The 22,674-nt window shown below is 49.1% G+C and overlaps 4 protein-coding genes and 1 long non-coding RNA gene across 8 annotated transcripts; 4 read left to right on the forward strand and 1 right to left on the reverse strand.

Annotated features, from left to right (window-relative positions):
• Positions 1–36: 36 nt before the first annotated feature.
• On the forward strand, positions 37–4,485 carry LOC136191717 (high affinity cAMP-specific and IBMX-insensitive 3',5'-cyclic phosphodiesterase 8A-like). Its single transcript, XM_065980107.1, has 25 exons — positions 37–416; positions 540–620; positions 763–897; positions 947–1,002; positions 1,057–1,107; positions 1,164–1,221; positions 1,282–1,370; positions 1,433–1,511; positions 1,573–1,668; positions 1,723–1,853; positions 1,914–1,986; positions 2,061–2,127; positions 2,212–2,303; positions 2,379–2,450; positions 2,509–2,595; positions 2,662–2,719; positions 2,771–2,915; positions 3,001–3,199; positions 3,280–3,410; positions 3,463–3,549; positions 3,603–3,705; positions 3,755–3,922; positions 3,983–4,112; positions 4,166–4,293; positions 4,345–4,485. Exons 1-25 carry the CDS (start codon positions 216–218, stop codon positions 4,411–4,413), a joined length of 2,586 nt encoding a protein of 861 aa, XP_065836179.1. The 5' UTR covers positions 37–215; the 3' UTR covers positions 4,414–4,485.
• Positions 4,468–8,235, forward strand: LOC136191718 (insulin-like growth factor-binding protein complex acid labile subunit). The gene is made up of 21 exons (XM_065980108.1): positions 4,468–4,688; positions 4,743–4,814; positions 4,870–4,941; positions 5,006–5,077; positions 5,144–5,215; positions 5,270–5,341; positions 5,393–5,536; positions 5,592–5,735; positions 5,792–5,863; positions 5,910–5,981; positions 6,037–6,108; positions 6,173–6,244; positions 6,298–6,369; positions 6,420–6,491; positions 6,542–6,613; positions 6,668–6,739; positions 6,787–6,962; positions 7,028–7,561; positions 7,614–7,724; positions 7,790–7,899; positions 7,968–8,235. The coding sequence occupies exons 1-21, from the start codon at positions 4,468–4,470 to the stop codon at positions 8,103–8,105; spliced, it is 2,514 nt and encodes an 837-aa protein (XP_065836180.1). The 3' UTR covers positions 8,106–8,235.
• Positions 8,139–9,901, reverse strand: LOC136191735 (uncharacterized). The gene is made up of 2 exons (XR_010670936.1): positions 9,718–9,901; positions 8,139–9,659 (listed from the first exon to the last, which is right to left on the reverse strand). It is a non-coding gene; the product is annotated as an uncharacterized lncRNA (long non-coding RNA).
• Positions 9,474–15,091, forward strand: LOC136191726 (angiogenic factor with G patch and FHA domains 1-like). 4 transcript variants are annotated; one of them, XM_065980123.1, is made up of 16 exons: positions 9,474–9,633; positions 9,688–9,793; positions 9,844–10,275; positions 10,344–10,407; positions 10,476–10,828; positions 10,888–11,004; positions 11,067–11,260; positions 13,664–13,715; positions 13,778–13,879; positions 13,939–14,089; positions 14,156–14,232; positions 14,290–14,354; positions 14,419–14,481; positions 14,543–14,642; positions 14,701–14,838; positions 14,998–15,091. In XM_065980123.1, exons 5-15 carry the CDS (start codon positions 10,487–10,489, stop codon positions 14,827–14,829), a joined length of 1,392 nt encoding a protein of 463 aa, XP_065836195.1. In that variant the 5' UTR covers positions 9,474–9,633; positions 9,688–9,793; positions 9,844–10,275; positions 10,344–10,407; positions 10,476–10,486; the 3' UTR covers positions 14,830–14,838; positions 14,998–15,091. The 4 variants fall into 4 exon arrangements, with proteins under 4 accessions (XP_065836195.1, XP_065836196.1, XP_065836193.1 ...); XM_065980124.1 differs by having other exon boundaries at positions 14,701–14,833; positions 14,998–15,069; XM_065980121.1 differs by lacking the exon at positions 14,998–15,091 and having other exon boundaries at positions 9,844–10,117; positions 10,177–10,275; positions 14,701–14,837.
• LOC136191714 (uncharacterized) lies at positions 15,002–22,181 on the forward strand. The gene is made up of 35 exons (XM_065980104.1): positions 15,002–15,123; positions 15,176–15,685; positions 15,747–16,265; positions 16,330–16,481; positions 16,545–16,737; positions 16,794–16,916; positions 16,966–17,054; positions 17,102–17,239; positions 17,292–17,387; positions 17,449–17,532; positions 17,601–17,752; positions 17,810–17,906; positions 17,969–18,124; positions 18,181–18,300; positions 18,352–18,418; positions 18,471–18,666; positions 18,729–18,980; positions 19,043–19,105; positions 19,159–19,329; positions 19,392–19,538; positions 19,606–19,807; positions 19,866–19,937; positions 19,993–20,101; positions 20,163–20,259; positions 20,320–20,412; positions 20,478–20,595; positions 20,652–20,735; positions 20,789–20,908; positions 20,971–21,064; positions 21,115–21,202; positions 21,255–21,394; positions 21,452–21,604; positions 21,671–21,769; positions 21,826–21,917; positions 21,974–22,181. Exons 1-35 carry the CDS (start codon positions 15,093–15,095, stop codon positions 22,079–22,081), a joined length of 5,025 nt encoding a protein of 1,674 aa, XP_065836176.1. The 5' UTR covers positions 15,002–15,092; the 3' UTR covers positions 22,082–22,181.
• Positions 22,182–22,674: the final 493 nt, after the last annotated feature.

Raw genomic sequence — 22,674 nt, forward strand, 5'->3', positions numbered from 1 at the left:
CGTGGGAGGATAGCGTTCCCAAAGCTACCGCACGCTCTCATCGTTTCGAGCTACGATACGGTTTCTCGAGAGACGCTTTGGCAACGCTCGTCGCACGATCTCGCAGTCGCGCATTTTTTTGTTCATCCCAAGAGGAGGAGGAAGAAAAAGCGCGCGCGCACGCGTCGAGTTGACCGCCTCTTCTCCCTCTCCTGGCGTGGCCGTCTCGCTCGCCGATGGGATGCGGCGCTAGCACGGCGTCCAACAGTCGCGCTAGTCTACTCGTAGAACGAGGAGTCGACGAGCGAATCGGTTCGCGGCCCGAATCGTGCAGTCTCTCGGGCGTCGTGGGACATTTGGACGAGACGCTCAAGATCGCGCTCAACGATCGTCCGTCGATGGAAGCCGAAACGCAGACGACGCGAACGTGGCAGCAGGTTTCGAATGGGGGGGAGGAAGAGAAGGGAGGGATCGTTTTTCTCTCTCTCCGCGTTTTTTGTTTTTGTTTGTCGTAAATGGACAACAGTGACTATTCACCTATAGCTTCTTCTCTTCGTCAGGCGGGAGGCGCGGGAAAACGAGATCCTGTCGCCTCCGAAGTCGCGTACGGTCCGCTTCGAGTTCGCCAGCCGTCCATGCAGGTACGATGCTACAACTAGCTGTTTCTCATTTCGTCTAATTTGTTAGATTCGCGCGCGCGCGTTTGTATTATATATTATTCGGCGTCTCTTTTAATATTTTTTTGAACGTGCGAATGTGTTCGATTCTCTTCTCGCTCGATAGACGCTATTCGTTTTCGCGCGAGAAGATTCGCAGAGCGACGCGCTGTGTTGGGCAGCGGAACGTGGCAGATATCGATACGATATCGCGAAGGATCGTCAGACAGCCAGAGCTGCCTATCGCGAACGTCACCACGAGGTAACGAAGGCGAGAAAAAAGCGAGCCGGGAATTCGATTTTGTTCGCAGCTCGTTATCATCGATTTGCGAAGTCAGAAGTCGCTCGACGGCGAGGAAGTGTGCAGGTAGTAACATTTCGTGACGGTTTGCTTCCCTTTTTTCACGTTAGCGTATCGTAGATGCATTCGCGCAGCGAATCGAAGCGAGTACACAGTCATCGTTGGAATTGTGTACGTATACGGGAAATTATTTTTTGCCGCGAAAATAATTGCTCGTCTTATTACAGTAATTCTTGCCAAAAGAACGTGGATGTAGATCGACTTTTGTCTACTGGATTCAACAGGGTAACATAAAGAGGAAGCCAAATAAAAAGAATAACCCTCTGTTCCCCCGAAAAAAAAAAGATCATTCCGGAGAACGTCGACGTTCGGTCGTGCCTCGCCGAATTAGTCACAATGGAACGCGGCGAAGTTCGATCTCAGTTCAAGTTGTTGTAAGAAGTGGATCGCGCGGTTTACGCGCTTTATGCAAATTTTTTCGCTCTTCTCTAATTAGAACGTCGACGGCGTTTGTCGCCGCCGTTGAGCACAGTTACGACAGCGTCGAGGTTTCCAGCAAGGAAGCCGTGTACCAGGTTGGTGTCTCATTGGTCGGCCGCGCTAACGAGATAAAACAACTCGACGCGCTTTTGTTAGTACGTCAATCCGGCATACGAGAAAATTACGGGATATAAGTGCGACGAGGTGATTGGTCGGACGCCGCGACACTTCAAAAGCAATAAAACGGAGCCAGTAAGCCTGAGCGCGTGCGAGGAGCGGTTCGCGGAGAGCGTGCGCACTTCTTAGGCCCTTCTCGAAGACATGGACTCGACTCTCAAGTCGGGCAGCGACTGGGAAGGACGAATATTTGGGCGTCGAAAAACGGGCGAAGATTACCCGGAAGAAGTTCGCGTTGTACCCGTCTTCGCTCCTTCGGGGTAGGTGTTATTAGAAGGGGGCGCGCGCGCACGGGGAGTTCGAACGTCGTATACTCGTAGACAAGTCATTCATCACGTCGCGATCAAAAGCGATATATCGCAACAAGTCGAAGCGTACGCAAATCTTCGTCAGGTAGACAAAAGGGGGAAGGGAATCCCTCGGTGGCCGTGCGGTTTTCTGATCTATGCATGCCGCGATCTATTCAGGCGGCACGAAGCGTAGCCGAAGTCCAGGAAGAGCTTCATCAGAGCCCCATAGTCAATCCCAAGAACGGTGCGTTGATTCTTTGTCTTCGTCTCGGAACGCGCGAGCGTTTTCCTGTTTTTTTTCTCTTTTTTTTCTGGTTCCGCTCCTCAGGCCGACGGAGCCGGAAGATGATGACTTCAGAGACGTTGGCAGGCGGAAGTGGGTCGAAAGATTCTGTTGCGCCCGAGACGTCGCTTGAGAAGGTACAGTCAAGAGGCGAAACGCGTTCTTTCGTCGTGCCGTCGTTGCCACGGGCGACCGACTCTTGCTTGAACCAGGTGATGAGTATGCTGAACAAAGCTCAGGAGCAGACCCGACATCCGGTTGTGCAGTCGCTGGATCGCGTTGTGGTGAGATGTCCATGAAAAGTATAGATTTTTTTTTCTGATCTTTTTTTTGTGGGTAAAGGAGTTGCTTCGCTCGTCCGAGCTCTATTCACCGTGGTCGATCGACGACGATCCTCGACTACGTGATTTTGTCGGCGGCCTAATGGGGGTAAGTGAGAGAAACGAATGGCGAAGAAGAGAAGAGAATTTTCACATTTCCCTCTCGCTCCTCCAGCCGTCGCGACACAAACTGCAGACCACACTGTCCATTGACGCCATTCGCAGCGAAGAAGGCAAGATAGTCTCTCTCCCGGCATTCCGCTTTATCTAACTCCTTCCCTAAGATCTTGTGAGGTGGAATTCTCGGGGAGAGGTCAGACACGCACTTGAGCCTCTCGAAAACGCGTCGTCGGATGTTCGGGACCTCTTGGTGATGGACTCCTATTGGAATTTTGACATCGTGCGCCTGGAGAAAATCACAGAAAAACGGTACGACTGCACTATCTTTCGAAAAAGATCCAATACCCCCCCCCCCCCCCCCCCCCCCCCCTCCTCTCTTTCTCTCTCCCCCCAGGCCTCTATATTGGCTGGGACAGAAAATATTTCGTCGACTGAACATCTGCAGTTTGTTAAAGATATCCGAATCTACGCTCATGATTTGGCTTCAGCGGATTGAAGCCAATTATCACGCCGTCAACACTTATCACAATTCGACGCACGCAGCCGACGTTCTCCATTCAGCTGCCTATTTTATGGAGTGTTCAAAAGTGAAGGTAATGAATAGTGTGGAACTTGCGGCATATTTTCTTTCTTGGGCGTTTAATTCTTTTTTGTTTGTTTTTGCTTTTGCTAGGAGCTGTTGGATTGGCAGGACGTCGTTGCCGTTCTGATTGCCGCTATTATTCACGACATCGATCATCCGGGCCGAACGAATTCCTTCCTTTGCGCTTCGGGGCATCCTCTTGCCATTTTATACAATGACACGTAAGACCAGAGCGGACTGAACGTACGGCGTTTTCTATTTTTTTATACGCAGAGCCGTGCTTGAGAGCCATCACGCGGCGTTTGCTTTCAAAATTACGACGAGTGGCGAAGGATGCAATATATTGAAAGGGCTCCCACCGTAGGAGACGCGAAATGATCATCTTCCGGGTCAATTCTGTTTTCTTCTAACAGGGAAGATTATAGAGATGTGCGGCGAGCTGTTATTGACATGGTACTGGCTACTGACATGACGAAACATTTTGAATATCTAAAGAAATTTGAAACCTTTTTAAAAGTAGGGGAAAAATCCAATGTCATATTATGTATGTTTATGATTGTTTTAGCTGACGTCAACAGACGGTGCGACAGAGCCGCAGCTGGGAAATTCGCCCGAGTTCAAGACCGCCGCCAAACGGATTCTCATCAAAAGCGCAGACATAGCCAATCCGGCTCGACCGTGGGAGCTGTGTAAGGTTTGGGCTCATCGCATCGCTCAGGAATACTTTGATCAGGTTAGTCATGCGAAGAAACGCAACCTAAGCGACCTATCCTTTGCTGTGGTTTGTGTGAAGACCGACGAAGAAAAGAGGCTCGGTTTGCCGCTGCATCTGCCTGCGTTCGATCGAGAGACGTGCAACATTTCAAAAACGCAAGTTCAGTTTATTGAATTTTTCGTCTTGGATTTGTTTTCTGTATGGAATCGTAAGTGTCGCCGTTCAATCGGTTATAGGCAATCGAGAGGTTTTGCGCTGTAGGATTTGCAAACATTTCGAATCCTATGGAACATTTGAATTCCAACTATGAGCGATGGAAAAAGGAATCGGCCGAGGAGCAACAGCAGAAACAACAGCAACAACAACAGAAACAGCAAAGACCTCGAACTGTAAGAATAGATGTGACTCTAAGAAATATTTTGTTGATTTTATATTATTAGCCCGTTTCTGTTATCTCTTCTCGGACATCGAATAGCAGTTTTAGTTTGCCTGTCGACGAAGTATCCTGAGGAACAAATTGTATAATTTTCACTGTACAGAGAAGCACCGGAAACGATTAATATATGCGCATGGCACTCGCACTTTCGCTGATATCAACGCCTCTATTGTTCTTCGTGCCATTTGTTCGCATGGCTTTTATCTTAGTCGTTTTCCTCATAGCCGGCGCTGGCGCACAGTCGCTCAGCTCATCTGGCTGCACAATCCAAGGAACGGTCGTATCGTGCACGGGCCGAGGACTGACGACGTTGCCGAGCAACGTCTGTTCCCCGACGACCACTCTTCTGTGCGCTCGAGTTGCGCCTGCGCTAATTCTTCCACCTAATCGTTTCGTTCGCAGGGATTTGAGTTCGAACAGATTGACCTATTTGGCTGGACGACCGTTCCGCAATTGCGCGATGCTGGAGGGGCTGTAAGACCTAAAAAGAGCTTCCCGTTAGAGACAAAGACGTCTTTCCCTTCGCAAGTTTTTTGCAAAACAACATGCTATCCTGGCTGGATAAGCGCGCATTCCAAGGCCTCGCGAATCTCAAAAGACTGTAAGAAAGGGAGCCCGAAAATCCTCGACGAAAGAAAGAACTTGTGTGTGTGTTTTTCTTAAAGCTATCTGCACGGAAATTCGCTCTCGAGCTTGAATTCGACCGTATTTAGAGGTCTCAATTCGATAGCGGTCATGTAAGGATGATGATGATAGGGGCACTTCAAAACAGCTTGGGAGAACTGTGCGGTTTTTTTTTGCAGAACACTTCATGTTAATCAGTTGGAGTCTCTTCCTTCGGACGTGTTCTCTTCCCTCTCCACGCTCGAGCGGCTGTGCGTCTCTGCTGTAGTGATTTTTTTTCTCATCGTTTTTTTTTTCTCCTTTAGTTATCTCTACAATAATCAGCTGACCGAATTGAACCCGCTGCTTTTTAAGAATTTAACGAATCTCAGACGACTGTACGTACACGTAGTTCCTTTGAGACGAGAGCAGCTCGAATGTTTCAGCAGATCCGCGTTGAAAAACCGAATCAGACGACTGAAAGCGGGCACGTTTGAAAACTCAGTGAAATTGCGGGAACTGTATCTGCAGGAAAACGCTATTGAAACGATAGAAATTGGTGCCTTTCGCAATCTGTCGTCACTGCTGCACCTGTAAGTGTCATTGTGCAAGTAGTGCCTATCCTCCTTGGAATTTCGTTTTGTCTAGTCATCTGCAGTCAAACAGGCTGACAGAAACGTTCGTCGGCATGTTTTTAGGCTTGTACAATCTCAAGGTTCTTCGCTTGGAAGACAACACGATACGCCAAGTACGGGACAGGACATTTCGCGACATCCCAAACATACAAAGACTGTATATATAGAATTTTTTCCCCAATTCTCAACGCGTACATTGGATTTTTCATACAGATATCTGTCAAGCAATGTCCTGACAGAAGTGACGGTGTTTACATTCACTGAACTAGAGCACATAGAAATATTGTACGTAATAAAAAATAAATTGTATGCGACTGTAAAATTCCTTTAGAGATCTGTCATCGAACATGATCCAGGTGTTTCAAGACGGGGCTCTTTATCGTCAGAGAACGCTCAAGACGCTGTAAGACGCCTTCTCTCGTATTACTTATGTATGTTATTCTGCTGATCACGTGAAGACTACTCGATTCGAATGCGTTCACGAAACTTACTACGGGAATGTTTTTGAATTTATACAATTTGCAAGTTTTGTAAGAGACGCGTTTCATCATTTGCACTGCCTTTTGGAGGAATGATGTATTTTTGTTAATTCAGATATCTTGCCAGTAATAGTATAAAGGTTTTGCCCAGAGGCGTCTTTCATCCACTGGAAAATCTCCTAACCTTGTAAGGGCTTCTCTGATCGTGATCGATGAACAATTAATATAATATTTATTGAGGTCTCTCTATGGAAATGAAATACGCAATGTGTCGTGTGACTCCTTGTTGGGCTTGGATAGGCTCACAAGTTTGTGAGTAAAAGTGAATTTTTGGCATATCAAAGTCTTTTGATTTTGAATAGGAATCTTGGCTACAATGAAATCAATTGGATAGCAGAAGGCGCTTTTTCGCATGTCCCTAGTTTGATATACCTGTACGTCAATTTGTATATTTTTACTCTAAATGACACGCTTTCCTACTCAGACACCTGTATCACAACGAACTTAGAGTGCTTACTGAGCAAATGTTCAAGGGACTAAAGAAGCTATTTCACCTGTACGTGCCTTGCTAGATCCACAAAAAGACGTACGTATTGCGTTTCCTATATAGGAGCCTTCAGTGCAATCCTATTGAATACATCGCCGAGGGAGCTTTCAATGACCTCAAAACTCTAAAAGAATTGTATACGGGAGAAACGTAGCGGCACGATTTGTTTTCTTTTCTCCTAGGGTCTACGTGGGCAGCCAATGTCCTTCCTTTCTGCCATGCGATTGCAATTCGCTTTGGCTCAAGAACTGGCTCCAAACGAAGACGAAATCGATGCGAGACTTCAACACAATAATCAGCTGCACTGCCAAAACGCAGACGATGATAGCTCAAGTTCCGGCAAGCGAATTCACGTGCAGTAAATACATAAATAATTAATTAAACTCGTTAAATTTTATATACATAATAATGCGTACAATTTAGATAGAAATCCGGAAGTCGTCGTGACGACGAGTGCCGACGTCGTTCCGGCGGGCGGCGAGGTGACGCTGACGTGCACGTCGTCGCCGGCGGCGCGCTATCGATGGATCAAAGCCGGCGAGACGTTTGAATCGGGCAGTGCCGGCTGCTCGCCTCATCACGGCGTTCTCGTCGTCGAGAATTTCGACACGAAAAAGGCCGGCACGTACGTCTGCGTCGCCGAGACGGTCAAGTGGTCGACGGCGGCGAGCGTGCGCGTCGACGTCGCGCGCGCGCCCACGTTCGACGGGCGAATGAGCGACGTCGAGTTGGCGGGTCCCGGCGGCGCCGCCGTCTTCTTTTGCAGTCCGAGCGGATTGCCGACGCCGAGCGTGACGTGGATGCACAACGGACGACGAGTGCGCGAATCGAGTCGGATTGAGTTCGTCGGAAATTATCTCGTCATCAACGACGCGACGTCGAGCGACGCCGGGGATTATAGATGCGTTGCGAAGAACGACTTTGGGCAGAGGAAACAGTCAGCTTCTCTTAGGATTGGTAAGGAGGGAATGAATGGGCGAGGATTGTCTAATATTTTTTTATTATGTAGCTGGAAGGTGTGTGCCTCGCTGTCGAAACGGCGGCACTTGCGAGGCGATGAGTGTGTTCGCGTGTGAATGTGCGCCTGGGTTCGGTGGCTCTTACTGTCAAGAGCACATGTGTACGTGGACAGGCGGCATACTGTGTAGTCGTGCAAAAAAAGTCTTCATGTATATGTTTTTGCAGTCGAACCTGTGAGCGGGTCGGGAGATCCTACGACGGAGATTCCTGTGGAAACGACGACGATGACGACGCCGAGTGTGGAGGTGCCGGTGCCAAGTCCCACTGCGACAACAGTAGGGGAAAAAAAAAAGATATCTCTTTCTATTCATTTTTCTATTCATTTGCACGTAATCTCGCGCAGGGCCCGAGGACCAGAATTCCCGTTGAGAACGATGTTACGAACGGGCCAACAAACGGCAACGTCGTGCCTGGCAACGGCAACAACGAGGCGAGAGACGCTGCACCGGAACCGAACGTCACACCGCGCGCGGGAGGCTGAAGACGAAAACACGCGGTTCGCTTCTGACACATGTTTTGTTTTGCAGTAGTTTTGTTCTACGTTTAGCGAATCCAACTCAACTGTTTTAGAAACAAAACACAACTCGATCTCAGTCAGTCAAAAAACACAACTCGATGTCAGTCAAAAACATATCTATGAACCGAGGCTTCCCTGCAGAAATCGCAAAGAGGCACTTCCTGCTGGTACTGAGGCGGGTAGAAATGACTGTGGCCGAAGTTTGGTGTCGGCGGCGGCGGTCCTAGAACGTAGGTAAAACAAAAGGAATACGGCATTGGGCTCTCCTTCCTCAGCAAGTAAAGTGTGGGAATCGGTAGAAAACTCGCTCGTCTCTCGATTTCCAGCTTCTCCGCGACCAAGGCGAGCTTGAGACTTCGAATGACGCAATAGTTATAGAGGCGGGCACGATAATCGGAAGACAGGTCGCAGGCACGCGGAGAATACGTCGCGAAGGCGACAGGCTGGTGATATCGATACAACGGTGGCGGCGCGCGTGTCCATGTCTGGTTGGTCGGCGCGGTGTCTGAATTAATCTGACCACGAACTCTCATCTTTCTTTGCGACGTCGGCCTTTTCTCGGCCTCCGGCTCGATCTGACTCATCTGCGGCCTTTTCTCGGTCTCCGGCTCAATCTGACTCCTCTGAGCCTTGCCACGAACTCGAATCTTTTTTTTTTGCGACTTCGGCCTTTTCTCGGTCTCCGGCTCCATCCTCTTCCACGATCGAGAGCTAGAGACTCAGACTGCGCATATTCTGTCTACAGGTGCACTAAATGCGAGGCCTTTCTCACGGGTACACCTACAAGCCGCGCCCAATTCATCAGCGTGTTGGAGCGTGTGCGGGCATCTAATTTATATATCGTTCGATTTTAGACATAGCAACGCCACTCGAAAATCGCTTCGCGTCACGGTCCGGTTGGCAGCGCGGATCGACGGCGTAGCAGCGCTTCGTCGTAGAACTTGCACCGCCGCTGCCGTCGCCGCACCGGAAGCGAGAATTTGCAGCGAAATAGCGAACGTTGACGGGAACGTAGTGCGACGAGGGAACGACTGTCCAATGCGGCGTTCCGTACGGCGGCGGCGGCGGAAGTCGTCCATATTGGGTCGCAGCGAACCAGGGGGGTAATATCGTGTTGCGTCCGCCAGCTAACGATCGGACGTCGCGAATCATTGCTTTGTCGACAGAAGCGGCATAGGCGTAGGCGACTCGAGGCAGCGGTTGCGGCCGATGGCACGACGTCGTGACGTCGAACGGACAATAGATGAGACGCGGCGGTCGCGAGGGCGGCGGCGGCGGAGGAGGAGGAGGAGGTCGAGGAGGAGGAGGCGTCGACGGCGGTGTCGTTGGCGATTCTGACAACGGCTTAACGACGACGCTCTTGGGACGATGACCCAAGGTTTTCGTTGTTCGAGTCGTACATGTAGATTTGGATCTATGGCGCATTTCTTCGGTCTGAAGGGCTGAACGCATTTTTTGACTGTGGATGTCGTTCATGAAGTCCAAGGCGGAGGTAATAAATAGGAGCAGCGCAGAGCTCTAATAGTATAGGTTCGTATACACTCAGAAGGAGACCAGCTGTGCCAGTTGGATGTACCTCTTGTACGTCTTGTCTTCTCCGGGCTTTCTCTACTTGTGAACGACGTTTAGCGCTTGACGGCGAGGCGCTTTAGGTTTGTTGGGTTGAAATGAGCCGTTTTGCGGCCAAAGTTGTCTCGTGTAGATAGAGTGGTTGGCGTTGGACACACTAGAATTGCTTAGCGCTGCCGTGCGGTGACCGCGGGTCGGGTCTTCGTCTAATTACGATGTCCAGAGGTCATCTGGTACAGTACTTTTACTGCATATTTGTCATTCCATTTTCGATTACCGGGAAATGATTGACCTTAGACCTCTGAACCTATACCATTTCCTTCCGACTTCTTGATTTTGTTGACTGCCCAGACGCAGTCATGGGGCTGCGGAAATTGAGGACGGTCCTGGGTTCAAAAGTCGATCAAGTGATTCTGCAGCTATGAAAAAGTTGCCCTAGCTTAGCTAATTAGGATTTGCGCAACAGAATGTTGATTGCCAATTAACACAAAGAGGGGGCTTTGATTCTGCCACTCACCTGGTGCCTTGCCTACTGATTGATCATTTCATCGCCATTTTTATTACTGTACAGCTACTGTCTGAAAAACCCGATATTTGGTTTTTACCAAGGTTAATTTAATTTTTTTCGAACAGGATTCGAGTTCCGGATGGACAAACCCGATGACACTATCCCGGATTACCTGCAATCATTCCATGTGTAATTCTTCACGTAGCGGCTCGATTTCGAATTGCATGGGCTCCTTACCGTGTCTGTGTCTATTACAGGACAACCCGGCATGGGTAGGACGACGGACGAGCTCAAAAAGGAGCTAAAAGAAGCGAAAGAGACGATACGACGCCTCGAAAAGGACTGCTCGCGCCTCGAACGACGACTCGAAGCATCCGAAGAAGATCGACGACGAGCGGAAGACTACAGCGACGACCTTCGCGACGAAATCAAAGATCTCCATAGAAAAATCGAACGCGAACGACGCTACAGAAGAAAACACGACGCAAAACGTCGTCACGACGACGAACAGGAAAGAGAAGACGACGAGTCAGAATCGTCAAGCAAAAAATCTCCTCTAGAGAAGAAGAGCGAGAAGCCAGTCGAGCTGAACGAGTCGCTTTTGCAGCAGGTTTGTTTTTTTGACGGTATCGTTAGTTTCTGATTGATTTGTCTGCTGTAATAATTCAGAATACTGTCGAATCGCTCAAGTTGGCTGCAGAGGAAGCGGTGCAGCAGAGTGGATTCACGTACGACGAAGCATCAGGTTGGTATTACGATCACAACACGGGCTACTACTATGATCAAGTAAACAGCACAATGGTTTTATCTTGGCTACGGGTGATACGTCTATATATCTGTATCTATAGACGACTCAGCTGTATTATGATCGGCAAAATGGAACGTATTATTATTACGACGTGAAGAAGAAGTCGTATCGCTATCATTCTTCGGCTCCCGCCGAATCGTGGTTGCCCTGCATGCGTGCTATAGTGAAAGAGTCGGATTGTCTCGACGTCGGAAAGCTGGCCGTGTTTACAGTCAAGGGCGGAACCATCGGACGGTGCGTTGCGACTGACCGAGAGATTGAGCCCGTTGTAGTCGTTGTAGCCGTTGTAGCCGTTGTAGTCGTTGTAGCCGTTGTAGTCGTTGTAGCCGTTGTAGTCGTTGTAGCCGTTGTAGCCGTTGTAGTCGTTGTAGCCGTTGTAGTCGTTGTAGCCGTTGTAGCCGTTGTAGTCGTTGTAGCCGTTGTAGTCGTTGTAGTCGTTGTAGCCGTTGTAGTCGTTGTAGTAGTTGTAGCCGTTGTAGCCGTTGTAGTCGTTGTAGCCGTTGTAGTCGTTGTAGCCGTTGTAGTCGTTGTAGTAGTTGTAGCCGTTGTAGCCGTTGTAGTCGTTGTAGCCGTTGTAGTCGTTGTAGTAGTTGTAGCCGTTGTAGCCGTTGTAGTCGTTGTAGCCGTTGTAGTCGTTGTAGCCGTTGTAGTCGTTGTAGCCGTTGTAGTCGTTGTAGTAGTTGTAGCCGTTGTAGCCGTTGTAGTCGTTGTAGCCGTTGTAGTCGTTGTAGCCTTTGTAGTCGTTGTAGTAGTTGTAGCCGTTGTAGTCGTCGTTGTAGCCGTTGTAGTCGTTGTAGTCGTTGTAGTCGTTGTAGCCGTTGTAGTCGTTGTAGCCGTTGTAGTCGTTGTAGCCGTTGTAGTCGTTGTAGCCGTTGTAGTCGTTGTAGTAGTTGTAGCCGTTGTAGCCGTTGTAGTCGTTGTAGCCTTTGTAGTCGTTGTAGCCTTTGTAGTCGTTGTAGTAGTTGTAGCCGTTGTAGTCGTCGTTGTAGCCGTTGTAGTCGTTGTAGTCGTTGTAGTCGTTGTAGCCGTTGTAGTCGTTGTAGTCGTTGTAGCCGTTGTAGCCGTTGTAGCCGTTGTAGTCGTTGTAGCCTTTGTAGTCGTTGTAGTAGTTGTAGCCGTTGTAGTCGTCGTTGTAGCCGTTGTAGCCGTTGTAGTCGTTGTAGCCGTTGTAGTCGTTGTAGTCGTTGCAGCCGTTGTAGCCGTTGTAGTCGTTGTAGCCGTTGTAGTCGTTGTAGTCGTTGTAGCCGTTGTAGCCGTTGTAGTCGTTGTAGCCGTTGTAGTCGTTGTAGCCGTTGTAGTCGTTGTAGTCGTTGTAGTCGTTGTAGTAGTTGTAGCCATTGTAGCCGTTGTAGCCGTTGTAGTCGTTGTAGCCGTTGTAGTCGTTGTAGCCGTTGTAGTAGTTGTAGCCGTTGTAGCCGTTGTAGCCGTTGTAGCCGTTGTAGGCCAATTCGAAAGCGAATTCGAATTCGAATTCGAAGGCGAATGCCAATTCGAATTCGAAGGCGAATGCCAATTTGAATTCGAATACGAATTCGAATTCGAAGGCGAATGCGAATTCGAATTCGAAGGCTAATGCCAATTCGAAGGCGAATTCGAATTCGAATTCGAAGGCGAATGCCAATTCGAATTTGAAGGCGAATGCGAATTCGATTCGAATTCAAAGGCGAATTCGAATTCGAAGGCGAATGCCAATTCGAAAGCGAATTCGAATTCGAATTCGAAGGCGAATGCGAATTCGAATTTGAAGGCAAACGCGAATTCGAATTCGAATTCTAAGGCGAATGCGAATTCGCCTTCGAATTCGAAGGCGAATGCGAATTCGAATTCGAAGGCGAATGCCAATTCGAAAGCGAATTTGAATTCGAATTCGAAGGCGAACGCGAATTCGAATTCGAATTCGAAGGCGAATGCCAATTCGAATTTGAAGGCGAACGCGAATTCAAATTAACGCGAATTCGAATTCGAAGGCGAATGCGAATTCGAATTCGAAGGCTAATGCCAATTCGAAGGCGAATTCGAATTCGAATTCCTATTGTAGCCGTTGTAGTCGTTGTAGTAGTTGTAGCCGTTGTAGCCGTTGTAGTCGTTGTAGTCGTTGTAGCCGTTGTAGTCGTTGTAGCCGTTGTAGCCGTTGTAGCCGTTGTAGTCGTTGTAGCCGTTGTAGCCGTTGTAGTCGTTGTAGTCGTTGTAGCCGTTGTAGTAGTTGTAGCCGTTGTAGCCGTTGTAGTCGTTGTAGCCGTTGTAGTCGTTGTAGTCGTTGTAGCCGTTGTAGTCGTTGTAGTAGTTGTAGCCGTTGTAGTCGTTGTAGCCGTTGTAGCCGTTGTAGCCGTTGTAGTCGTTGTAGCCGTTGTAGCCGTTGTAGTCGTTGTAGTCGTTGTAGCCGTTGTAGTAGTTGTAGCCGTTGTAGCCGTTGTAGTAGTTGTAGCCGTTGTAGCCGTTGTAGCCGCTGTAGTCGTTGTAGTCGTTGTAGCCGTTGTAGTCGTTGTAGCCGTTGTAGTCGTTGTAGTAGTTGTAGCCGTTGTAGCCGTTGTAGCCGTTGTAGTCGTTGTAGCCGTTGTAGCCGTTGTAGCCGTTGTAGCCGCTGTAGCCGTTGTAGTCGTTGTAGCCCTTGGAAATATTTTTTTTTCTCCCCGATAGAGACAAGGGTCTTGGTCATAGTTTCCTTTTGCCGGAATTAGTCGTGAGCAAGGTGCTGTAGACGACGACGACCGCTACAATAGGCGACGATCGAGATTTTTTTTTTTGATTTAGTGTCACGCTGAAATTAGTCTAGACGATTCCACAAAAGAGTTCCTGATAAAAGACTTGGGTAGCATAAACGGGACGTTTGTGAACAATACAAGACTCACGGAGGTAGGTACACGTGGATTAGCTCTCTTCGAAAATGACCCGCTCTTGTATATATACAACAGCCCAAAATCGAAGGGGGCTCTGTTCGACTTTCCCACGGCGACACCCTTCGCATTGGATCAACGGTCTTCATTGTGCACGTACACGTCGGCGACGAAACGTGCATGGAGTGCGAACCGGGTCACTATCAGTCCAACTCGTTGACGTCGACAGGTTAATTAATAGAGCAGCGCTTCAGCGAAAATTAGATCCTTCTCACGTTGAACGGGTACCCTATAGGTGCTTTTACGAAAGTCGACAAGAATCAGCAGAGACGATCCGAATTGAATAGACTAAAGAAACGTTGCGGGCTTCGCGTATGTCTATACTATATAATAGTTACATGTTTGAAAAAAAATGTGTTTTGTTTTTAGTTTAAGGATACGTTCGGAGAGAAACTACCGCAGGACGGAGACTACCTCGATAGGGCGGCGAAGAGGTAAAAAATAAAAGTCGTCGCGAACGCACGTATTTCTTGGAAGGAAATTTTTAATTAATAATAGACGGGTTGAAATTGGGAGCGAGGGGCCGCATTCGCCCACGGTCGACTCTGCGTCCGTTTTTGTGTGAGTGTAAAAGAGTGTACAGTACGCGTGGAGGAGACGTTGGCACTCCGCGTATTTGCAGGCCGATCGATTCGAGTAATAAGGGCCGGCAAATGCTGGAGAAGATGGGCTGGAAGGACGGCTCCGGGCTCGGAGCGGACGAAATCGGAATCGCCGAACCCGTTTGCGTTGCGAGATAGTTGTCCTCTTCGCGTAATTCTTTCCGCGTCTCTTCTTCAGGTGATGGCCGTCGTTCGAAGCGAGCGTTCGGGACTGGGCAGCGAGGCGAATCGTTCTCTCGATCGCGTCGCAACGAGAAACGACGCCAATTGGACAAAAGCGCGAGACAGATTCGCTAAGATGTCCTAATTAAGTCAGGTTGATTAATTGTGTAGAAGAGCAAACGATCGTGTCGCAAGCGTAGCATGTGATCAGTTAGTGTTTCTATTGTGTCTGTGTAGCAGGCCAATCAGGCGCGGCGCCCATGCCAATTGGCTACTCGACATTGTGACGTAACTATGGGGTTTTTGATATTAGCGGCAGTAGCCATAGCACCCAAACTAAAGCCGAGAGAGTCTGTATCCCACTGAAAAGACGATAACTCACCCGAAAAAGGACTAAATTCAACGAAAATGACGTTGGCTCTAGCCCTGATGCTTCTAGGTATAAAGAGAGCGGGGATGAATGAAAAATCAACAAAAGTCTTTTCGATTAGGGGCGGCGAGCGGATTTCGTTTAGAATTCAAAGGCGATCATCAACCGCCGGCCGTGATACCGGCCAACAACGAAGACCTACGCTACAACGTTCCGGCCATGCGATTGATGGCCGTAGAAAAGGAAATAATCGTGCGCGTTCTCAACGACGACGGTACGCCGTACGCGACGCCGACCGTCGTCACCCTCTGGTCGGTATTGGCGACGAATTGGCCGAATAATCCGACGGCGGACGACGCGTACCCGGGACGCCTTTGCAATCTGACCTATCATCGACCGACCATGCCCTACAGGCGATGGTTCTTCGAGAAGCGCAAGTGCCACGAGGACGCGGTTACGCCCGAAACGCCGAAAGGATCGATGCAGAACATTTCGGTTGCCAGCGGCGACGCCGTCTTTCACGGACTCTTTCACACGAAAGCGACGGAAAATGGACCGCGTGTACTCGCCGTCAAGGCGACCATTGGCGGCGTGACGAAAATGATAGCGACGAATCCAATCGTAGTTCATCGTAAGTACACTCGTATCTATATCGTATACATAGAACTTGGTCATTTCTTTTCTTTATCTAGATCAGGCGAAGCGACTGGAATTGGAGCGGCAGCCGCCCGCGTCGATCGAGTCGAACACGCCAATGAATTTCACCGTTCGCATTATCGGTCATCGCAACGACGGGACCGAGTTCTATCTGACGCGCGGTCTCGACGCCGTTCTTCACATCGATCTCGGCGTCGCCTGGTACTGGAAGTTCTTCTATAACCAACCGGCGTCGATCTATCGCGGCGTCCGATCGCCCGACATTACGCTCGCCGGACGCGACGTCTTTCGAACGGCGCGCAACGACTTGATCATACGAAAGCGAGCCGTCAACGGGACGGCCTACTTCGACGACGTTCGCATCTTGGAAAAGTGGACCGATCTTCGACTCAACTTCACCATGTCGAAGGGCGAATACGATTGGCGTCGAGTCGACGAGAACTACACGGACGTCGGTTATTTGGCTCGCGTGCCTGGATCGAACGATCAGCAGCTGCCGCTTTCGACGCCCGCCGTGCCGTCCGTATTCATTACGAATAAATTCAATGTTGTCGGTATGACTCTCCCACCGATGGTTTACGAAAATCCGGCATCGTTTCCTTTTTCTTTGTCGTTTAGCTCAAACTGCCGTTAGTTTTTCGGTCGACTCGTCGTCGTTGAGCAATTGGGAATCGGTGGTCGACGCGAACTTTCCCTTTCCCTTTGCGTTGACCGTCACCGCTTACGACGCGAACGGCAACGTCGTCACTGGCGGCCCCGACTCCATGCAGGCAATTCTTCGATTTTTGATGATAAAACGCGAACTTTATTCTCTACGCACGTGTTTACTCTAGGCCGTGACAACGAAATTGTTTCCGTCCTCCGCCTGCCTCTCAGTCGACTCCTCTTTCGATCTGGTCTACGGAAAGGGTCGATTTCCGGGATCGATATGCAGACCTGATAGTAACGTGCAGCTCGAATTGTTGATCACGACGTCGGCCGGAACGACACTAAGTACGGGCTGGCTACCTCCGGTCAACGTCACAGGTACGTACGATCAAGGGAAGGGGAAGAGAATACATGGACGGATTTAATCGTTTTAGGCAACGTTCACATGGCCGTCTTGTCGGCGAATTTTGAAAATCACGATACGTTCGCTCGATTGGGAGTCGACGATCTGAACGACAATTTCTGGTGGAAATTGGACGGCGTTGACTACCTCGCAGGTAAGGCGACGAAAGTACTATTCGAATCCGAAAATGTTTTTTTTTTCAGATCGGCACGTATCGCTGGAGAGGCACGACAGCAAAGGCGACGTGCAAACGACTCTGAAAATTTACACTGGAATCCACGACAATCTATACGTAAGAGGATATTTTCTTTTGAAACTATCAATAGCGTGTGTCTTTAGACGCCTGGCATGCCGAAAGTTCGCGTCATTATCGGTCCGGGCGGAAGCGAAATTCTCGAAAAGCTCAGCTCGGTGTCGCAGCAGGACGAAATGCCGATCGTCGCCTACAACGCGGGAACGGAATCAGTATCCGATAAAGTAGGCGAAGTCTGCCAATATAAATAACATATAATCCACGATTTTCTTCGAGGCTGTTCATCCCTTTGTGACTCGCATCAATTCGAACGACGGCGACGCCTCTTACGGTTGGGTCAAATGGCACTTGGCTCACTACTGGGATCGAATTGTACGTAGCCAACGACGTCGACGGTGATGTGCGTTCGTCGACATCGTCGTCATCTTTCTAGATTGTATTGCGTTCGGCTATTCACGAACTTCCGCCGTCTTTCTACCTCGCCGCCAAGGAGCTCGGCTTAAATATTGAACTCGAGGTCAGTGATAGGGCTTTCTTTGCAGCATTCGAGGTCGAGTCAGTCGCCAAGTGGTCTCGTTTTCGAAGGTCAATGTTCCCGTCGTGAAGACGGCCGCCGATCTGCCGTCGATCAAGATCGACGACAAGACTATTGAACTAATTCTGAAGGCGAAGACGAGGGTCATCTATGCAGTGGTCTCCGGCCCGACGATGCATCTCACGCTAAGAGAAGCCATCGAGTAAGCGACCGTCTACATAGAGAGAGAGGACGCGTGCAAGTTGAAATCTGCGCGCAGGCACAAATTTGCACCTATTCACGGATGGCAGTGGACGGGCGTGAAAGCGGGCATGGCCACGTTTCCCTACATCAATAATCTCTACTTCTGTCGTGATGTAAGTCGGGTTTATAATTGATTGATTGATTGACGACGCTGATTTCTTTTTTCATCTAACAGGTGCCGTACTGCTCAATTGCGTTCACGGGCATCAGTTATCCGTTCGATACGTATGACGTGGATTACGACGACGAGATATGGAAGCACGTCTACATTAAATATCTCGGGGCTGATCCGGCGCACTATCACGGGGCTCTCACGCCCTACCTCGCTGCCGTAAAGAAGTCGGACCGGTGCTTCGTTTTTCTCACATCGTTTTTCGCGTCCATTAGAGTATCTCTTTCGCTTGTCTTCCCTATGAGGCAGTCGTTGCCTATGCGCACGCTTTACAAGCCGCAATCCGCGACAATCGAACCATGTCCGGAAAGACGACGTTCAAACTATTGACTGAAGTACGAGAAGCAACAGAAAAAGTTAATTTTTTTCAAATTAAAAAAAATTAGGTCGACTACTACGGCATCACGGGAACCGTGACGATGGACGAGAAGGGAGATCGTCCCGGCTTTCGCGGTAATTAGAAAAAAAATCTGGGCGACGTATATATATATACTCGGAATTTTAGCTACCCTGCTCAACGTGAACGCTCGTTTTGACAAGTCTCCTATTCCCGATGCCAATATCGTGTACAACGTTGGCTCATACGTCAGCATGGATTCCAGAGAGGCTCCCATCGTCGAAATTTTCGACGGCTACAGCTACTATCATCGACTTCAAATTGGTTACGCTTTTGCCAACACGACCTTCACCAACACTCGAACGTATCTACGATGACGTCTACTTTCAACGTTCATCCTCTTAGAGTTGTCCTCCTGCTCTTTAGGTTTCTTAGTCGCGACGATAACAAGAATCTCGTCAATTTGACGCAGGTTCTGCCGGCGGCTCACTATTGCGAGGACGGCTGCGGTGGCGATTTGCTTCAAAACGATACGATATTCGAGTACAAGCACGGCGTTTGCGTCGAGATGAACACGTGCCTGTGTCGCACGAAGCCGGGCTCGAGCGATCCCGGCTACACGGGTCGCGACTGTTCCTACATCGTCTGCACGAATTGCAAGAACGGATTGTGCGTCTCGTAAGGATTTGCGATCGCGGCGAATGCATCCCTTCCAACTCCACTTTTTTCTCCTTTTTTAGTCCGGACGTTTGTCAGTGCAATGAGGGATGGACGGGCTCCGATTGTGGATCTGCCATTTGCAGGTGAGAGCTTTTCTTTTCGTTATCGTACCGTATCATGTTTTCCTGATATTTAGTCCTGCGTGCGAGAATGGCGAGTGCATAGCACCCGACGTGTGTCAGTGCAACTCGATGTTCGTCGGCGCCAGCTGCAACGTCAATCTGATTGCTGTCGTTCTGCCCGTCGTTATCAGCGTTCTCGTCTTGGTTGTCGTCAGCGCTCTCATCGGGCGCTGGTACTTCAAAAAGTATAGACATCGTGTTTTTCTTGCTGTTTGTCGCCGCCAAATCTTTTGCTGTTGCTGCGTAGAGTGCAACTTCAAGCGGCGCTTGCCAATCTCGACTGGCGAGTCAATTTCGAAGACGTTTTCATGGAATCGGGCGGCATGGGAAAGAGCAGCATGCTGTTCCACTCGATGGCCTCGATGAAATCGGCAAACGACGCGAAACAGCAAAAGTACGGGGAGAAATACTCGCCAATCCTTTTTTCTCTGCATTCTTCGTCTGTCTTTTTTCAATTAAAGGAACATGATTCGCAACGTCGGCAAGTGGAACGGAATTGACGTCGTCGTGAAGAAATTGAACAAACCGCCCGTCGATCTGACGTTCGAACTGCGTATGGAGATGAAGACGATTCGCGAACTTCGTCATCCGAATCTCGTTGGATTTGTCGGCGCCAGCATCGACGCACCGTGCGTTTGCATTCTGAGCGAACTCGTACCCAAAGTACGTTCATATGTTCGCATGGGGAAAAAAGGGGGGAGTTTATTTATTTATTTATTAGGGAAGTCTCGACGACGTGCTGGCAAACGAAGACATCAAAGTCGAATGGAATTTCCGATATTCCTTGCTCAAGGTAAGCGCTTTGAGTGGCCAAGAAAGAAGTCCCATCTTACATTTTTGACGTGTAGGACATTGCTCGCGGCTTACAATACTTGCAAAAGAGCGAACTGGGTTCCCACGGTCGACTCAAGTCGTCGAACTGCATCGTTGATAACCGATGGACGTGCAAGTTGAGCGGTGAGACGAAAAAGACGCGCGGCGGTTGCGTGGCTCGCGCGTGTGACGACTCATTTCTCAGACCACGGCCTGACGAGATTCCGTTCCTATCAGAAGGGCGTCCCACCGTTCGGCCAGACGACCGATCCCTACACGGGCGAAGTTGTCCAAGCGTGGAAGTAAGCGACTCGTCCGCACACATCAAATGCGTTTGGGAGGGTGCATTGTTTCTCCTTTAGGGACTTGTTGTGGACGGCGCCGGAACTCCTCAAAGACGGCGTCGTTCATCCCGATCACGTTGGCTGCGGCACGAAAGAAGCGGACGTGTACAGGTACGAAGTCGCTGCATGAGCGACTCCCGACAACATGCAGCGGCGAAGAAAATGTTTTGATTTAGCTTTGGTGTCATCATGGCTGAGATGGCGAGTCGAGATCTGCCGTTTGCCGAAATCGATATGTTCGATTCGGAGGACATAATTGCGTTTGTCGCCGGCAAGAAGACTCCTCCTAAAGAGGTCTAGCATAGCAATGTAATTGTGGAGGAGAGGTTTTCACTTTTGAAGAAATCTAGGCTTGGATTGAACCGGGCCCGACGATTGGTCGTCGTTACCGTCCGACCGTCTTGACTGAAGATATGGCCAGCGATTATAAAACGGTCTTATTTTTTAGTTTTACCGGATTAATTATATTGTATTTTTTCTCTTATAGTTGATGGAGAACTGTTGGCAAGAAAGTGCGTCGGAGCGTCCGAACGTCCAAGCCATTTTGAGTCAGCTCAATGTCATCAATCCCCAACAGGGAGAACTCGTCGACAATCTTATCAACATGGTGAGTCACAAAAAAAGTCGAATTGAACGCTTTTCCCAATTCTGACGCATGGGGACGGACAGCTGGAAAAATACTCGACCAATTTGGAGGGTATCGTGGCCGAGCGAACGGCCGAGCTGGCGGCGGAGAAACAGAAAACGGAAGATCTCGTTGCGAGTAAATTTGCCCGTCACAAAAGACTCGCGAAACCTCATCGCGTCTTACAGGAATGTTACCCAAGGCAATTGTCGAAGATCTGAAGCACGGACGCGCTGTGTCAGCCGAGACATTTGAATGCGTCACCATCTATTTCAGGTTTTACGCCAATGATGTTCAAATGCTCATTGTAACTCGTCTCTCCCCAAAGCGATATTGTTGGCTTTACCTCCATTGCCGGTAACAGCACTCCTCTCCAAGTTGTCGACCTATTGAACGATTTGTACACGTGCTTTGACTCGATTATTGACAATTTCGACGTGTACAAAGTGGAAACGATTGGCGACGCCTGTACGTAAGCTGACTACACTCTAACATCGCCTATACCGAAGCGCCTCTTTTTTTTAGACATGGTCGTATCTGGTCTGCCCATTCGCAATGGGGATAGACACGCCGGGGAAATTGCCACGATGTCCCTGCATCTTCTTTCGGCGCTTTGTCAGTTCAAGATTAGGCACATGCCCGGCGTTCACCTCCAGCTTCGAATTGGATTGCATTCCGGTTGGAAGAAACGCGGAGATGCTTAATTCCTTCGTCAAATCGTTTTTCGTTTTCTTTTTCTACTAGGCCCCTGCGTGGCCGGTGTCGTTGGCTTGAAAATGCCTCGTTATTGCTTGTTTGGCGACACCGTCAATACGGCGTCGAGAATGGAGTCCGGTGGACTTGGTACGGTTGGCGGCTACTGTTTGGTGTGCGCAAGCAGGCGATGTCTCTTTTTTCAGCTCTTCGTGTTCACATGAGCAATAGCACGGCCGAAATTTTGCAGAGACTAGGCGGCTATCAGCTTGAGTGCCGTGGTGAGAGAGAAGTCAAGGTACGTGCGCGCTGCTATTTTAGATTTTGACGTGCAGGAATTATGTTTTTCTCTAGGGTAAAGGAGTGATGAAAACTTGGTGGTTGCTCAATAAAGATGGATTTGATCAAGAATTGCCTTCTTTGGAGAAAGCTGCATCAGCATCTCAGCACGAATTTAAATAGGTGCAGTATCAAAGCGGACAAGATTAGATATTGTATGTGTGTCAGTGTGTCTGTTCGTGCGTGTATTTGTCATCGTGATTAATGTATTGCATATTCCGGGGTTTTTTTCGCTAGTCCACGTGTTCGACCGGCTCTTCGTTTTTCTTCGCGATTCTGTCTTGCACACTCCCAACAAGCTGCGAACGACCTCTCTGGATCTCTTCTAAAGCTTCGCTGAAAACGGACGGCTCAAAGGACTGGAAAAAGTACGCAATAATGAAGTGGGGGCCCTTTCGGGGAAGAATCCATTTTCCTCACCTTTTCCGCGTTCATAAACGCTTTCCCACCGGTCATAAGCGCAAGACTCGATAGACCAGGATTAGAGGACCCGATCTCGATCCTATTAACCTTCACATTCCATTTCCTGACCTTTTTTCAAAAACCCCGAATCGTCGAAAAACGGTTTCATCGTCTCGACCTCGTCCGTAACAACGACAATCTGCCGTCGTTGAATTTTCGATTTTTTAACTAATGTGAATCATGATCCTGTTACTGTCAAAAGTATAGGACATTTATTGTGACACCGCACAGGAGCGTAAAACTTGAACGATGCA

The sequence above is a fragment of the Oscarella lobularis genome, chromosome 10, assembly GCF_947507565.1.
Source record: "Oscarella lobularis chromosome 10, ooOscLobu1.1, whole genome shotgun sequence".
Taxonomy (NCBI): Eukaryota; Metazoa; Porifera; class Homoscleromorpha; order Homosclerophorida; family Oscarellidae; genus Oscarella; species Oscarella lobularis.